This window comes from Scleropages formosus, chromosome 22 (assembly GCF_900964775.1).
Source record: "Scleropages formosus chromosome 22, fSclFor1.1, whole genome shotgun sequence".
Taxonomy (NCBI): Eukaryota; Metazoa; Chordata; class Actinopteri; order Osteoglossiformes; family Osteoglossidae; genus Scleropages; species Scleropages formosus.
Genome location: NC_041827.1, coordinates 7,436,900 through 7,453,690, shown reverse-complemented (window position 1 = coordinate 7,453,690; position 16,791 = coordinate 7,436,900). Strand labels below are relative to the sequence as shown.

The 16,791-nt window shown below is 41.8% G+C and overlaps 1 protein-coding gene across 1 annotated transcript; it reads left to right on the top strand.

Moving 5' to 3' along the window:
- Positions 1 to 1,088: 1,088 nt before the first annotated feature.
- On the top strand, positions 1,089 to 15,959 carry espl1 (extra spindle pole bodies like 1, separase). Its single transcript, XM_018725340.1, has 32 exons — positions 1,089 to 1,144; positions 1,387 to 1,473; positions 2,110 to 2,430; positions 2,531 to 3,253; positions 3,401 to 3,505; positions 3,604 to 3,715; positions 3,858 to 3,985; positions 4,283 to 4,476; positions 4,564 to 4,806; positions 5,036 to 5,180; positions 5,273 to 5,429; positions 5,751 to 5,890; positions 5,977 to 6,111; positions 6,244 to 6,363; positions 6,557 to 6,728; positions 7,703 to 7,828; positions 8,135 to 8,291; positions 8,389 to 8,498; positions 8,590 to 9,806; positions 9,962 to 10,349; positions 10,516 to 10,665; positions 10,812 to 11,019; positions 11,145 to 11,344; positions 11,433 to 11,560; positions 11,855 to 11,977; positions 12,296 to 12,445; positions 12,678 to 12,845; positions 12,985 to 13,089; positions 13,177 to 13,292; positions 13,502 to 13,585; positions 14,962 to 15,126; positions 15,585 to 15,959. The coding sequence occupies exons 2-32, from the start codon at positions 1,390 to 1,392 to the stop codon at positions 15,796 to 15,798; spliced, it is 6,588 nt and encodes a 2,195-aa protein (XP_018580856.1). The 5' UTR covers positions 1,089 to 1,144; positions 1,387 to 1,389; the 3' UTR covers positions 15,799 to 15,959.
- Positions 15,960 to 16,791: the final 832 nt, after the last annotated feature.

Here is a 16,791-nt window from a genome sequence, read left to right as displayed (position 1 = left end):
TTTTAAAGTGCTTCTTAGTAATTTATTTACATTCTTCAAATTTTGCTTTGGAGCTCTTGATGTTGGGTATCGCTTCACAAAAGTACAGCATTTTTTTATGTCACTATGTACCTATGTACACTTCCCCAACTGCCACAGCATTTGTTTAAACGGTCCTGTAGGAAAAATGGATTAATTACTGCCTTTATTTCATTCTTCATACACAAAACACTGATGTTAATATTTGTGAAATAATACTGCTACCAGAGGACTAGCTCAGTTTGAATGATGAAAATGTTAAGGAAGTTGAAAATGGAAATGACCCAATAAAATATGGATTTTCGTGAAACTTAAATAACAACAAGCATGGACTCTGAGTGACTCTGCCCACAAACACCAAAGACTTCTTGAAAATATAGAAACCTCGACAACAAAATAATAAATATTATCCTGAAATAGTTTAATGACAAAGTTACTATAATAAAATTGTAAATTAACTGTACACAAGTCATAAATTACTGTCCCCGCTGAAAGAAAGACAAACGTTTAGAGAAAAAAAAAAATCAAGACTTCATTGTGAAAACCCGTTTTATTATGGGATCAATAAAGTACAAATTGTATACTTTAATTAGCTTTAGAGTACTCTAAATTTTTTGTCCTCTGCGCCTGACTATTTTTGTATATGGGAACTTTATTTATATTTTTATAAATATTATATATATTTTTTATCCTTCATTCACATATATTCTATCTTCTCATCTGTGTCTTGTCACTGTCATTCTATCTGTGCTGTGGAAGTTTCTGTCACCAAGACAAATTCCTTGTATGTGTGAACATACTTGGCAATAAAGCTCGTTATGATTCTGATTCTGTACGAGGACACAACGAAATTACAGCACTTCGCAGTTTAAACGCTACAGGTTCCGCACTTAAAAATAAAACCTTGTCGCACGAATGACGCATTTGTCAATTCTTCGGCGCGCTAATGACGTGTCACAACGTTTTCTGATTGGCTAGTTGTGAATTTTAAAAGAAGTGCGCGGGGCTCTTTGTGACGAATATTGACGTTGTGGTTATCTTAAATTAGCCAATAACTTGTTTGCAGTTATCTGTAATGAGTCAGGAGTAATTTTGCGTTTTATATCAAGTCTAAGCTTTAAGCTTGGTAAGTTTATAAGAGTTATCTTCATAACAAACGCTTCGCTTAGCCAAATTTCAACTTTCTCTGTGCAAATCGTTGCCTATAAAACATGCACGTCACAGCCGCGCACGGCAAGAGTTTTTCTGATTTCTAGCACCGACCGAGTGACTGTCAGTGTGTGGGAGAAGGTGCACTGACTGCCGCCGAGTTAGTTTTATTTTCTAAATTGACAATTGCCTTTCTTTCCCCACTCCACCACTCTGAAGAACATGATGAAGTGCCTAAAAGTGGAAGAGTATCTCAAGTGGACGGCCTCTTCCCGAGAAACGGACGTTCTGCGCGCAGATCTCGAGGTAAGAATGAATCGGATCGCGTGGCCGATCACTGCGATCTGCACCGGCGACGTAGCTCTATACATACGCGGTACGTACGTGGATTCTGGATATAATCGAGGCTTTCTTTCGGGGACTAACTGTACTGCCAAAAAAACTGTCACGGAGAAATACGCTACTTAACTTAGTCATTTCCCAGCCAGGTCTTTATGATGTCCAGAAACATTTCGGATTGAAGAAATAACCACTGATCCTAATACGGCACTAACTAGTAACTGACAGGTTCTTTTTCGAATCTTCAGTTTCTGCCAATAATTGTGCTTTCTTGAGTTTTTTTAAACTGCCTTTCGGACGCAGTTAAAACTTAATGTCCCGACTCCTCGACTTGCGAAAACACCTGTGACTGGAAGTCTGTTTGTTTGTAACTCGAGTTTTGGCTTGTTCATAACTCACTTTTATGAGTTCAAGTTGCTTGTAAAACCAATTAGGAATCAAAAGCTTAGTAAGAGCAGGGACATATATGTTAACAACAGGATAGGTTCTGTAAAACCCCAAGACAAAGCAATAACTTTTTTCAAATTTTTTCTGTATAATTATTTCTGCTGTTCATGGAACATTTGCTTTGGCTGTAATGTAAATAATGTCTTTCCCCATTAGGACTATGTCAAGAGAGGTTTGAGACCAGATGGCAGAACACTGTGTGACAGAGTAATAAGAGCCTGCAACCAACAGCTGGGGATGGGGACAGTGGACAGCAAACATCTTGCAAAACTTGTGTCACTTGTCCAGCTCGCCCTCCGTGGTTATGAGAGTGTAGAGGAGCCGGGGTTGCAGAGCAGCCCTTTATACATGGAGAAGATTCTTTTCCACATAATGAAAAAGCTGGTCAGTCAGGGAACACCCCAGCATAGTCAGCTGCTTGGAAGCCTGTTGTACAAAAGACTGGCTGTTTCCAAAAGATCAGCTTTCTCCACTGAAGTAAGTCCTTCCTGCAGGTGTCTTAATGTATTGACAGTTACAGCCAGATATTAGAAAGACAGTTCAACTATCTCCTACATTTTATTTTCGTTCTTTCCAGATGGAAGACTTTTGTGTACTGGTCCGAAGCTGCTTTGTGGTTTTGTGGAACGGGGTAACAGGAACACAGCCTAATCCTGTCATTCTCCCCCGGGAAAGACTCCAGCGTCACATTCAAGCTCTGAGTTTTCTCTTGCTGTTGGAAGGGTTGTCTGATACGTCACCGTTTTCTTCTAAAGTTGCTGTGTATACTGAAGATGCCCTGATTGAATTTGTGAAAAGCTGTGGGACTTTGTCAGAGAATGATGCTTCATATCTGCTCCAAGAAATCAAACACTATCTCATCCCAACACAAAAACCTGGGAAGAACCCCGCACCTGAGAAGTGGTTTGCTGTGTGTGAGGTGCTGGTGCATACTTGCAGACTTCTGTTCAAGGCAAATCACTGGGTCCATGCACTTGACCTTGTTACAGGAGTCAGAGAATGGCTGAGAGATTCTTCCTGCCTAGATGCATTTCTGGAACTTGCCCAACAGGCTGTCGAGATCCACCGCTTTCACCAGTCTGAAGAGGAGAATTCTAAGGCTTTGACTGACTGTGCCCGCATTGTCCGTGGCCTCCCCTCTTTGGGTGATCAGGAATGTCATGTCATCTTACAAGTCTGCCAGCTTATTGTTTCAGCACTTGAGATGAATCAGAACAAGGGACACGATGGGAAGTATCTCCTGACTTGGTTCTCATTCCTGGAAGAATACCAAGAGCTCATTAGCAGGCACCTTTGCAAGGTATCAATGTCTTTTGTAATTATTTTATTTTTAATAAGGAATATTTCGGCTTCTTGTGACTTACGTGAGCTAGTGGTAATAAAAAATGGATTGGGCCCAGTGCAGGGCTTGGTGTGACCATAATATGGTGCTCACTCTGTGTCCCAGGTTACAGCGCTGCCTGCCGATAAGAAGCGCATGTTTCAACAGCAATTGTTCTGCACAATGTGCCAAGGATTCACAAGTGCTTATGACAGCATGGTAGCTTTTCAGGTACAAGGGTTAAGAATGTTACATTGAAATGCTTGTAATTCAAAATGTTGCTGGGGGTTTGAATTTTAATGCCAAGTGTGTCTTTCTCATTTGTGTAGTTGGAGGATGGTGAGACCCTTGAAAGGGTGCTGTTGTACTGCAAGGCCACAGCTGCTGAGATGATGAACAAATTGCAAAACCTGGCTTCTGACAGTTTCTTCAATAAAGCTGGTGTGTTTGCAGTTTCCCAGATGCACAATTTGAAGTCAAATAGTTTAATATCTTGCTTGTCTTTACCATTTCAGTCAGGCCAAACCAGTACTTTTTAATTAGGATGTAGACTTCATGTGTTTCATTCTACCTATTCCCACAGCCTCTGCAGTGAATAGCATGGCTTGTGCGCTTTACAACCGCAGAATGTATGACCAGGCCTTTGCCATCGTGGAGACTCTGTGCCGTGAGCTCATGAAGAACAATCACCCCTCGCTTTCTGTGGAAAAGGTAAGCTTTTGTCTATTAAAGTGGTAGTCCTGTGTGACAGTCATTATTTAGTAGTACCGTTTGTGGCGGTGGTGCCAATTGTGAGTAAATTCCCCCGCCCCCCCCCCCCCCCCCCCCCCAAATTACTCTCTATACACAAATTAAACTGTGTATAGATTTTCCATTATGTACAATTGTACTTGTTTTGCTTGCTAGAGTACCAAATTACTGTATTCATCCACTCCAGAAGAAGCTGGTTATTTATTTTTAATTTTTAAATCACTGCAACTTTAAACCATATCTTGTTGGTCTTTGCAGTTGAATCGAGCTTTCCTGCTAGCAGTCCAGAGCTCAAGAAAACGTGGTCAATTGGACTGTGCTCTAGACTGGGTGGTGTACTGGCTGCAGGCCCTGGGTGACCAGATCATGACCCACATGGCAGAGCCAATCACTTTGTGGGTTAAAACCAAAGCAGATGCTGCCAGAGGAGGGGAGGAAGACATGCGACTTAGGTGGTACAGTTCAACAGGGAAAAGTTTTTAATAATCTGCAATACTTTTATGAAGGTGTTGACAGCGTCTTTCCCTCTGTCATGCCAGGACACTTCGTGATGGCTTTGGTGCTAATGTCCCAGAGGAAGGAGTGATGCTCTCCCTCTTGGAAGAGGAACTCAGAGCCTATAGGGAGGTTGCAGGTGACACTGCTCAGGAGCGCTACAATGTACTGTGTGACTTGCTGGACATCTGCCATGAAGGCAGCATGCATACACACCGAAGAGCAGTCTACCTGTATGAGATGGCCCAGGTGGTCTGCTTCCAGGACTTCAGTGAGCAGACTGACTGGTGGGCCTCATGTCTTCTGAAAAACATTCCATTGTTTCCTCTTTTTTCCCCCTTTCCTATTGTTTATATGTACATGTGTCTTGCCTTGAAATTGTCTTTAATGGGTCTTCCATCCATTTTAAGCAGTGTTGAAAGATATTCCAGTAGAAAGCTTTGAGGTCCGTTGAATTATGATTTTCACCTTTTTTGTACCACCTAAATGAGATTTGGCCTTTGTGTTTACGTTCAGTTCTGCTGTAGATTTCACTGTTGAGTCTTTACGGCTGCTGAATGAGGAGCAAGAAACTGCTGAGAACACTGACCAGCTCATGGATGACAAAGCCCAGGCCTCCCTCTGGCTCTACATTTGTACACTGGAGAAGAACCTCCAAGATGTGAGTGTTGCTTCCATGCATGTTTTTCATCACCTGCTTTGCATTCCAGGTCAGTCTAAATGAACCTTGCTTGTGTTTTGTCCATCTTCTAGGCTATGGATTTTGACAGGAAGCGATCCAAGGCACAGGAGCAAAGACTCAGCTTGGAGCCTGTAGGAACCAATGACTTGGACTATGAAGACAAACAGAAGCAGCAGGATAGCCAGCTGGTCTATGAAGGACTATGCTTCAACTTGACTGCTGAGAGAAGTAAAACACTAATTCTTTCCGTTCTGTTGAATGGCCACACAAAGCATTTTAGTTTCAGAACTTTCTCATTCCAGAAACATACATTGCATTCCTACTGTAGATTAATGCATTGTTTCCAGTTTTATAAAATGCTTCAGTGTACAGTAGAGATGAGAACTGAAAATTAGAATGAACAAAAATGAGTAGTTGCGTGTTAGTTGTCATAGAATGTGAATTGCCAAACAAAGCATCTTGGCAAAGATGAGTCTTTATTTTCTTCAGTAGCTCTTAAGTCTGATGGCCTCTGCAGTCTGATAGAACATGCCCATGTGTGTTTCTCAGAGTGTTCTGAGCCTCTTGACAAGGCCCTGGAGCTGTGGAGAAACCTGCTAGCCAAGGACACAGTCCCTGTTATACGAACACCCAAGCAGACAGTCTCTTCCATTGTTCTTATGGCTGCACTATACAAACTCATGGGCAAGGTAAGACATTTTTCAATAAAAGATGCACATACACTTCAATGCATGCCATTTGCTGCCTTTAAAACTATTTTTTCTCCTCCCCTTAGCCTCTGCGTGCTTTGGAGAGCCACCAGTTGGCTGTGGGCTTTTCGCATAAACTTAGTGATGCTATTAGCTGTGCCAGCTCCATGTGCTACTCTGCTAGGCTGCTCCTGGAGATGGGCACCCCTGAACTGGCACAGGTATATCTAGGGCACAATTTCAGACTTAACCCTCTAATGAATTGTAATGTTGGAATGTGGGGAAAGCATTGCATGTAACTCATGGAGGTGGTAATCTGGTGTTGAATGTGAAAATCTGTGTGTAATGTGTAGCTGCAGCTAGAACAGGCAGAGAAGTTGCTGCCTCCTGTTGACTCCAGTTCTGAGGGCATCTCGCCCCTCCACGTGTTCGCCACCCTTGTAAGAGCTGAGCTCTGCTACAGGACCAACCAGGTGAGAGAAAAGCACCAAATGGCTACAGGGTTCAGCTTTTTAAAGCAGTTAGGTGTTGGGGCAGTTTTAGGAGAGTTACTGTGCTTTTAACTGTTGTTGGCAAGGCTGTTACAATATTACAATATGAGTATTAGAATTGTTTTTTGAGGTGGTGAGCCATCTTGACTGAGTCATTTCTTTCCTCTGGTTACAGGTGGAGAAAGGGGTTTCCCATCTGTGTCAGGTATTGAAGGAGGTGGGAGAACAGAGGCACTCTAAGAGCTGGTATCTGTTGCGAGCCAGGGCTCTTCAGACAGCTAGCGCCTACCTTGGCCTTGATGTCACTTCTCTGCCAAGCAACTTGCGACAAAGAATTACCGAATATGGTGAGTACTAAGTGGCAGCAGATTGTGTAGTGATTGGTGTCACCTTGCAATCTAAATGTGCCTGCTTTCAATCCTACTTCTGCTGTACTACTGTTTAAGAAAGGAACTTGCAATGAGCTGATATGATAATTTTCTGCATCATAAGTGAGTCATTGTAAAGCTGACAATCTAATTACATAATCTACTTATGTAAATTTGACTTGCATAAATCCAGATTTATGTGAAATATTCCTGGAACGCACATTATTTACGGACAGTACTTACGCAAAAAGGTCTGGAATGCGTTAGGTGCAAGTCGGTGTACCCAGACAAGGTAGGAAGCTGCATCTTCCCAGTTCCTGTGTGTTTTAAGCCATGAATGCATCTCCTCTCGTTAACGTAGTGCTTTTTTTTAAACCCATTTCATTATTCACAATGTTTGGTGGTAAAGGTGCACTTGAAGGAAAATGAGAAACGTCTCAAGGGTACAGCAATCAGTTTGAAGATGAAATTGAAAATAAAGAAGTATGATGGTGGACAAAGATTCGCGTCTACAGCATGGGAACGATAATTAGCCATGTGGACTATAAATGTGTTGGTGAAGGATGCTACACCTGAAAGGAACCGCTAGCAGGAAACCAACAATGATAAACGTTTAGGTGTAGCAACTGAGATGGAAAAGTTTGTTATATTGAATAGTCAGAGAGGAGTGGGAATCTGACATGCGTAACTTCTGACTTGCGTAAGGGGTTGAACAGTCTACGGCCTTAGTCAAGGGGTCTCCGTAGTACAAAAGTGCACTAAATATAGGCTGAGCAGTAGTATCAAAACTCTGAGATGTTATTGGCTGTAAAAGTACTGTAAAATGAATACTGAAAATATTTCTCCCTTGTCAAGAGTGCCTTTAGTTTTAAATAGCTCATCTAATATTCCCTGTCAGTTCTTCAACAGCTGTGGTCTTTCCTTGTTCTGTAAGCACTCAATTGTGTTTGTAGGACTGAAGACCCCTGACACAACACTATATGATAGTTTGAAGTTGCTGTGTAGCCTGGTGGTGACCTTGGTGGGAAATGGTCTCTATGGAACTAATGTCGGAGTGGACACACGCTTTGTTGACCAAGGTAGTCACCCCCCCACCCCAATATAATTTCTTCATACAGTTCTTTACTTACAAGCCTGTTGGTGTTTGTAGTCTGCAGGAAAATTAACAGCAATTCTGAAGTGGATTCAAATGTTGTTTTGTAGTTTAAAAATGTACCATATCTATTTATTTATCCTAAGATATTGTGTTTGTAAGTAAATTGTGCTGATTGAGGATTTTACTGTTTGCAACTTTGTTTTAAAAAAAAAAAAAAAAAAAAAAAAAAGATGCAGATGTTTTGTGAAGTGCCAGTGACATGTGGTTATCCACAATGCTCTTGCCCCAGGAGACAATGTCTTACTGAAGTGGCAGTTACTGGCTGAAGTCTTGAGTTGTTCCTTTCGGATGGTGGCAGTGAGGAGACTTAGTGGGGCAGTACATGAAGCCAAGGTGCAGTGCCTGGAAGCCTTAAAGCTCACCACGAAACTGCAAACGCTTAGCCAGTGAGTGAGAATTTTTTTTTAAATCTTTTACTGATGCCATGGCAGTTGGCAAAAAGCTCAACTTGACTATACTTTCATTGTGCTTGTGCCTGTACAGATGTGCGGAATTCTTGGTGATGAAGGCAGAGTTGGAGCTACAGAAAGGGGAGAGTACACCGAGTGGCATGGACCTTGAGCAAGTTAAGGACCTTCTTGACCTTTGTACTGGTTTGTATCCATAATTCATGTCATTTTGTGTGTTTAAATGTGTGTCATGTCCAATCTGTCAATGTCACTTTTTTTTGTGGCTCCCTGCTAGATTTTACTAGCAAAACTAAGAAGATGGAAGTCAAAATCAAACCACGGAAGGGGAGACCAGCTAAAAAACCAGCATGTCCTGCACCAGTGGATGATGACTGCAGTGACCTTCTGAAGACCAGGTCTTTCTTTCAGCAACCAGTGGCAGCTGTTGATGAGTGGGCTCAGAGTGCCTCTCCTAAGCTCCGGTCCAAGGACATGGGTTGGCTTGTCTCTTTGGGACACAAGGCAGACTGCTGCTGCCTGTGCTGTTCAGACCCTGGGTTGGGACGTGTCTGTGTTCGCTGGGCTGCAGCCCAGGCAGAGCTGGCTCTTCATTTACACCAAGGTGTAGGAGCAGTACAGAGCCAGAAGCTCTTCCTTACTGCTCTTTCACATTGCAGGAGTGTGACTGCAAAGCTTTCTGCCGAACTATTCCGCCTGATGCCTGCAAAGGACAAGCCTTACCCATCCTTCCTCGATGATCTTATGGGGAGAATCTACTTACGCATGTCCCTTTCTAGTCTTGAGTTGCCATTACAGAAGTCTGCCAGTGTATGGGAGCTCCTAGACTCAGGCTTTGCCTTTGTAGCTTCAAGAAGCTCCCCTGAGCTGGAGTCCATCCGGGTGAGCCTGCAGGCAACCAAAGCCCTTGCTTACATTATTACATTGGCAGCCCAGAATAAATGCAGACCAGAAGAGCTCTTCTCTGCTATGTGGACATGGAATCCCATGGTCAAGGCTCATCAGAAAGCTAAAGTTTTGTGGTCTAACACAAAAGCCAAGGATCCTGTTACCTCTTCAAAAGCAAAAGAGGTCAAGAAAGTCAAGGACCCTGGGGTTTCCATAACATGTCAAGAGACAAAGATGCCCAAAGATATGACAGTGCATTTGACAACACCCAAGGTTAAGATGGCATTTCCTTCATCCAAAAACAGGTCTTTGTCCTGCAAAACCCCACATGTAACCAAAATGTCAAAATCAAAGTCTGCAACACGAGGACAGTCATGTGCTTTTGACTTTGACAATGAAGTACCCCAAATTGCTGTAAGGCCACACACTCCCCCAGTACCATGCACACCTGTTCAAAAAGTGAAGACAGTACCTCCTGGAAGGCAAGGTGCAATGAAGCCTGCCCCAAAGTTGCAGTTCCAGGTGTACAATGAATCTTCTCCTCCAGAGGCCCATCTAGCACCAGTACCTGCTGCTCCCAGACGAAGCACAAGGTCTCGCTTTAAGGTAAGGGGTCAGAAAATTCAACATTTAAGGGAGAAGGAATGGTTTTTCTTTATGAATTACTGATGGTTTTAACTTGTAGGTAATTACTAACCTGAAATAGAATGTTAAAACTTAGCCATTAGTTCAGTTTTCTGGGCTTCCTCTACACACAACAGGTGGAATTCAGTGATGAGAGTGATGTGGAGACCTCTACTCTAGCAGTAAATGCTGACAAGCAAAAAGCCAGCAAGTTGCGTGCATCTTCCAAAGTGGCTACCACGTCCAAACCCAAGGTGCAACCACCAACTGATAAGAGGGCCGTGAAAGGACGGGGAAAAGCAAAAAAAAGCACTGTCCTCCCTGCCCACAACATATCTTCTGAGGAAGAGCTAGTCCCCTGTGCCCCACGGAAGGGCAGGTGTAAGAAACAGAGTGACATTGCTGCTAGTGCTGCAGAAACAGAAGAGCTGGAGCAGATGAGGACCATAAAAGAAGAGGAATATAGAATGGATACAAGTGTGGAGGAGCTAAAGATATCTGATGCAGAGGAAAATGAGACATTGGGTATGTTCTCTTTCCTTCAATGGACTGTTTAACTGTTATGCTTGCTGTGTCTATTAGTACTGTAAGTACCTCCAAGTTTATAAATGGATATATCTTGCCCATTTGTCTTAAGATACTGGTTGGGATGCATCCTGCAGATAAGTAGTTCTTATTTGACAATTAACAGGAAAATCAAAGGAGCATAATGATGCAGATCTTGAGGTGCTTAGACGAGATCTTTGGGCAGACCTGGAGAAGGATAGTTTTGGTCACTTCAGAAGAGGTGACCATTCTGGGATCCAGCCATCATATGCAACAATCCCTAGCTCAGGACCAGGTAAGAGCCTTGTAGTTTAGGGAAAGCATGTGGATGCTTGCTTGTGCCTGAGGACTGTCAACTTTAATACAAGTAATTTTGATATTTTGACCTGCTTTATTTGCTACATAACAGGTTTACCACAGTTCCTATGCTTTTCTGTGTAGATGGTCTGACACTGGAGTTGGTGAGGGACCTTCTGTGCAGCACATTGCTGTCCCTGCAACATTTCCCTCCGCTTTGGATATATCCCCGGCTCTGTGGGTTGCTTGCCTTGGCCCAGGGAGACCTACTGACCACTGCCATGCTTCACTCCCAGTCCTTGGGGATCACAGCAAGGCATCACATGACTCGTCACCTTGCCACAAGACTGAAGTAAATGGCTTTTTTTTCCCCTCTACTTTTTTCTTTATCTACAAGTGATTTCTTAGCCTCTTTCTTTTTCCTTCTCTTTTTAAGGAGGTGTTTTAATCAGATTTTATTTAAACTTTTGTTTCTAGGAAGCTGAAAAAGGATTGTTCCTCTGATCTTGTTGATAAGCTGGACTCCTTGAGTCTAGATGATGCCTGTGCACAAATGCCACTGCATCAGAAGCTAACAGAGTTGGAGAGGATCTTCACCTTTCCCACCACTGACCCTTCAGCTTTCCCTCACCAACATTGTGAAGACTTCACACAGCAGCTCAAGATGATCCCTTCAGGTGAGGTGGTTGTAGGAATCAGAAAAAATACAGTAAAGTATCCATTTCCACTGAACACCCCTGGTCATACTTTGGTTTGTTGTCTCAGGTGTGACAGTGTGCCTTCTTTCTGTGGTTGGTGTCCAGCCCAGGGAGATTGGAGATACTGTTCTGCTGACCCGTTTAGAAAGGGATGCCTCTCCAGTCACTGTTTGCATTCCCACTGCACAGCTTGAGGTATGGTGTTTGGGTAGAGTTGAGGACCTTTGGGTCTTGTAAAGTATGCTGTGGCATTGGTATGATTTCTTGTAGACCCGAGTCCTTCCGAGAAAAGGTAGGTAATCTAGGTGTTCCTTTTTAAGCTCTGCTTAAATTAATATTTGGAAGAAAAGTTAGTTCTGATTAAGATGTCAAGAGTTGAATTGTCACGTGTCCCTGCAGAGTAGTGAGTGATTACAGGTAAACGGATCACCCTCTTATGGCAAATTTCCTGGTAATCTGTAGTTTGCCTGAAAATCTGTGCTTCTGCAGTGTCCAGTGAGTGCTGTGATCCAGGAAATGGACAATGTTCAGAAACAGCAGAAGGTGGTGAGCAGTGTGGCAGACAAAGCACAGTGGTGGGAGGGCCGGCGATCACTGGATACCCGCATGGAGGTGGGACTGGTGTTGCAAGAGTTGCATTAAATGCAGGTGTAATGCAGGAAATCAGATCCAATTCTACAATATTGGTGCCTGTACCTGTAATACTTCAATAAGAAATATTTTGGTCATAAGTGGTTACATCTTAAACTGCAATTTTTCAATCAAAAAGAATGTGTTACACTGGGAACACACAGCTTCTTCATTATTTGAAATCCTCTGTAGGAGTTAAATGTAAAACAATTTGAGTTAGATATGATGTCAGACAGATTTGATGTTCTGGAAAACAGATGGTGTCAGGAATGATAGTGTCCGTCATGTGCTTCATTCCAGAGGTTGTTGGATAAAATGAAGATGATTTTGGGCTGCTGGCAGGGATTGCTGTTACCTGTCACGTGTGATCCAGAGCTCTCCAGTCAGGTTAAGAACCTTTCCCAGACTCTTTCAGAGTTTGGTGTCCACGCCACAAAAGAGCTGCTCAAGGTCTGTGTCTTGCTTCCTGCCTTGGTCAAATCCATGCCTATTGTTGCTCCCCCCCTCACAACTACAAAATCAATCTAATAGAAGTTTGGTTGACTGATGGTTAAATGTCAAATTAACCTGTTATTAATGTTGTCAACATGAAGTTGATTTCCTTGAATTAATTCTTGTCAAAGAATGGATCAGGAATGTGAACTTAAAGTAGAGGCACAAGATGTCAACTTTTGGTTTTTAGGTGGTGCTGTCTGCCTCCCCACTGCTCTCTCAACAAGATCTACATGCCCTGGCTAGTGGTTTGTGCCCAGAAAGAGCTGCAGAGCTGGTCTCCCTCCTGCAGGTGGCAGTCTCTGCACTGAGCAACAGAGCAGAGCCACAAGGCCACACTGTCCTCATCCTGGACAAGGTAGGAGGGTGGGTTCCTTTATACAAAAAAAAAAAAAAACTTTTAGATATGAGGTGGTTGAAATGTTCTTAACTTGTGGGATCTGAAGTACCCCAAATGTATAAAAATGCCTTTTCTTTGTTTGTGATGTTCTGGACAGTATCTGCAAAAGCTTCCATGGGAAAGTATCTCCTGCCTGAGGTCCCACTCAGTCACCCGTATGCCTTCCCTGCACTTCCTTATTGGCCACTGTCTCTCTAAAAAGGTAATGTGTGACACGGCAACACTGTGAACTCTCCTGCATTATTTTCAGCTTGTACCTTTTCAAAAATGTTGCTCTCAAATTTCTCAGCTGGATCCTACATCAGTACTAAATGTTGGAGTTGACCTGAAGAAGGTATTCTATGTGCTTAACCCTGATGCCAATCTGAAAGACACAGAGGAACGCTTCAAAGAGTGGTTTGCCAAGTGAGTAGCACCACTGAAGACCATATTTTTGTCTTCACACAAGACCTTGAAATACTATACTATGAATCCTCTAATTTCTTAAATCCTTCTGAAAATTTATTTTCAAAGAGAAAGACCCTTCCTTCCTTCCTTCTTTTATTTGTTGATGGGAAGTGTTGCAGGGAGGAAATGCAATTAATCTTCTCACTCACAACACTTTTGTGCATTAGAGAGCCTGCTTGGAAGGGTGTGTGTGGAACTGCTCCGAACCCAACTGAGCTTCAAGAAGCAGTGACCACTAAAGACCTCTATATGTGAGTATGTGGAGGATTTTTGGATCAGCTTTACTACACCTTAGTTCCCCAGTTAATTTGATAATTAATTCTTTGTATGTTACATTATGGGACTCATTTCATATTTTAATTGTCTCTCAAATCTTTACAAAGGAAATTTCTTGGAAAATTCCATTTTCGTGTTATAACCTTTCTTCAATGTTTAAAGAAGAGTAACACAAAATGTAATGAAGTCACTTGACAAATGGTAAAGACAGTATACACTTAAAAACATGTATGGGGTAAAAGCCAGAGTGCAACTTGGTTGAAAAAGTGGTAAAAGTGCTAATAGTGGTTAAAGTGTGTGTGTGTGTGTGTGTGTGTGTGTGTGTGTGTGTGTGTGTGTGGGGTTTGGTTTTTTTTTTTTTTTTTTTTTTTCTTCTCTCCTCTCCTCCCAACAAAACTCTGGATTTGCTGGTGGATTTTTACTGATGGAATGAGTTGTGTGGTTCAAATCTTCCTGAACTCAGTGGAGGTTCACTTTAAGTATCAAGCTGGAAGAGTGTTAAAACGTTGTGCTATATGTGTCAAAGCAAAAGAAACTGCAATTTTGCTAAACACTTGTCTCACTACACACAAAGCAGGGTGAACAGGGATACAAAGCCAGCTGATCACATAGCAATCACTCTCTCACTCTCTCTCTCACTCTCTCTCTCACACACACACACACACACACACACACACACACACACACACACAAAGAGCAATTTAGACGCTAATTCACCTGAAACCCATATCTTTGTACTTTGGGATGCCACTGGAACACTCAGAAGAAAATGTGGAGAACATGGGAACTTCAAATTGAAAGGTGTTTGAGCTTTCATTCAGTTGCTATGAGGCAGTCATACTACCTGGTGCATGTATATGCAGCCCAGAAAATGTACTTGGCTGCTTAACATATCAGTTTAAAGATCAAATGAATTGGTCTGTCATTAATGAACTGGCTAATAGTCATGGATGTGGAAGAAATGTGTTGGCACTTCCCCATTTTTAGTAGTATAATATGCTGCTTTGGCTTTAGTCTCAAGCAAAAAGGTTGTAACTCATGGCTTTCTTGGTATCCCTATAACCAGCAGACCTACCATACTGTGTCATTGTACATGTGCTGCAGAGTTTTTTTTTTTTTTTTTTTTTTTTTTTTTTTTTTTTTTTCCCCTCTCCTCCTTTTACAAAATATATAAATTCATAGGCATTGTTGGTTTTTCAGTGCTTGTTTTTGACAGTTTATGGTCTTGAGCTTTTATACAGCACTATAGTGACACTATGAAACTATATTTCAGATGCATAGTTCCAGTGAGACCAGTAAACAAGACCTTGTTTTATTTATTCTGAATTTTTTTTTTTTTTTTTTTTAATAGCTACGTGGGTCATGGAGCAGGGGCACGGTTCTTGGATGGGCAGCGGATCCTAAAAGAGGACTTGCATGCAGCCTCGCTGCTGTTTGGTTGCAGCAGTGCTGCTTTGGCAGTCTATGGAGAGCTAGAAGGTTCTGGAATAATCCTAAATTACCTAATGGCTGGCTGGTAAGTTGTCCCCCCACCCCCCAATTTAATGTGTATAGAGACAGTCCGAAGTGCTGTTTTTAGCGGTTTAACAAAACTATTCCATATACAGAAACCACAGAAAGTTGCAGCTGCTGCCATTTTTGCTTTTAAAGATAAGGTACCTTTGTCTATTTGGCAAGTGGATACACAGAAACAATTTTAGTATTTCAATTTGTATATACTGGCTATTTTTTCGCACAGTTTTTAAAGTAAACCACAAGTGATTGAGCATTGCTAAGAGGTATATTAACTTTCAAGGCAGCCCTCACTCGTGATGCATTCAGGAGAGGTGCTAAATAAAACAGTAGAAAAGTTTAAAGGGGGAAAGGGGGGAGGCTAAAACATTTACAAAATGTCAAGCTTCATTATTGGATTGCGTATTTTTATTGCAGTGATGTTTACTTTTTTGTGTTTTCTCCCTCCTCCCCCTTTTGAAGTCCACTGATTCTTGGCAACCTTTGGGATGTGACGGATCGTGACATTGATCGCTTTACAAAGGCCCTGCTTCAGTCGTGGTTTTCAGCTGGTCCGGGGGCTGCTCTTCTCAACCATATGGCCTCCTCTCGCCAGGCCACACATCTGAAATACCTGATCGGTGCAGCACCTGTAGTGTATGGCCTGCCTGTGTCCTTGCAGAAAGAGGAATGTTAATTTATTTCAGGTTTATTTATATCAATATGTAAATGACATTTGTTTTTATTTAAATTTGCATTCTTTTATTTGAAAAACTGGTCACTTGTTTGGTTGCTGTGCCTTGCCATTACATTGTTTCCTTTAACTTTCCAAGTCATATTGGTTTTCTGTTGATTTGTTTCCACACTGAAAGCTACTTGTTAACACAGGAATTTTAAGCTTTTTTTAAACTACCAGATAACTTTTTATCAATAAAAGTGTTTATACTATAAGTTTTGTATTTGATTTCTTTGCACAAAAGGAAATGCATTAAGGGAAAAATGAATAACATGACATGTCTATCTTGTCTGCAAAGTGTTCAGGATCATTCACTGGCACTTTTAAAAAGGATGTAATGTCAAGCTTTGATTACTAGATTTTGTCATGTAGGTTTGCCACTCCATTATATGAAGTTGTGTTGAGCAAGTCACAATTTGGCTCAAGGGTAAATGAATATTAAGGTGTGTCCGTGTGTCCGTCCTATTTCCTTACCTAACAAAGTTTAATGTGTTCTGTAAACTCAACCCCTTTGAATTCCTGTGAGATTGTCAAACTAACATTTCTTGGGGAGAGGATGTTATCTGAAATTAAAATGCTAAAAGAAACTTCATAACACCAGTCTATCCTTGCAACATGATTTGTGCTTTGTTCTTTTATATTTTCACTTGCTCATTATCAATAACTGCTTATCTAATGCAGTTGGTAGAAACCTTTAAGAAGTTGTGTAGTGATGGGGTGGTTTGATGGGGTTCAGTTTCATTCCCTCCATATGTTTGTGTTTTGGAGGGAGAGCTAAGGGTTTATACCACTGCATAATTACATATTTTGAAAGGTTTACCTCAGAGGCATACAAATGAAAGGAATTGCAAGGCTAATCATGAAAGTTAAGGCAAATTTATGCAGTAGACAGGAAATCTGGAAGTGAGGCTGAAAGAAATGGTGAGACCCTTTAATGTTGAGAGATTCAGTAGT

What these genes read in the sequence shown, in the direction of transcription:
- espl1 (XM_018725340.1), top strand. Translation starts at nt 1,390, where the DNA reads ATGATGAAGTGCCTAAAAGTGGAAGAGTATCTCAAGTGGACGGCCTCT. An exon ending in GATCAGCTTTCTCCACTGAA is followed by an intron (nt 2,431 to 2,530) that starts GTAAGTCCTTCC and finishes CGTTCTTTCCAG; the next exon opens with ATGGAAGACTTTTGTGTACT. An exon ending in TATACAAACTCATGGGCAAG is followed by an intron (nt 5,891 to 5,976) that starts GTAAGACATTTT and finishes TCCTCCCCTTAG; the next exon opens with CCTCTGCGTGCTTTGGAGAG.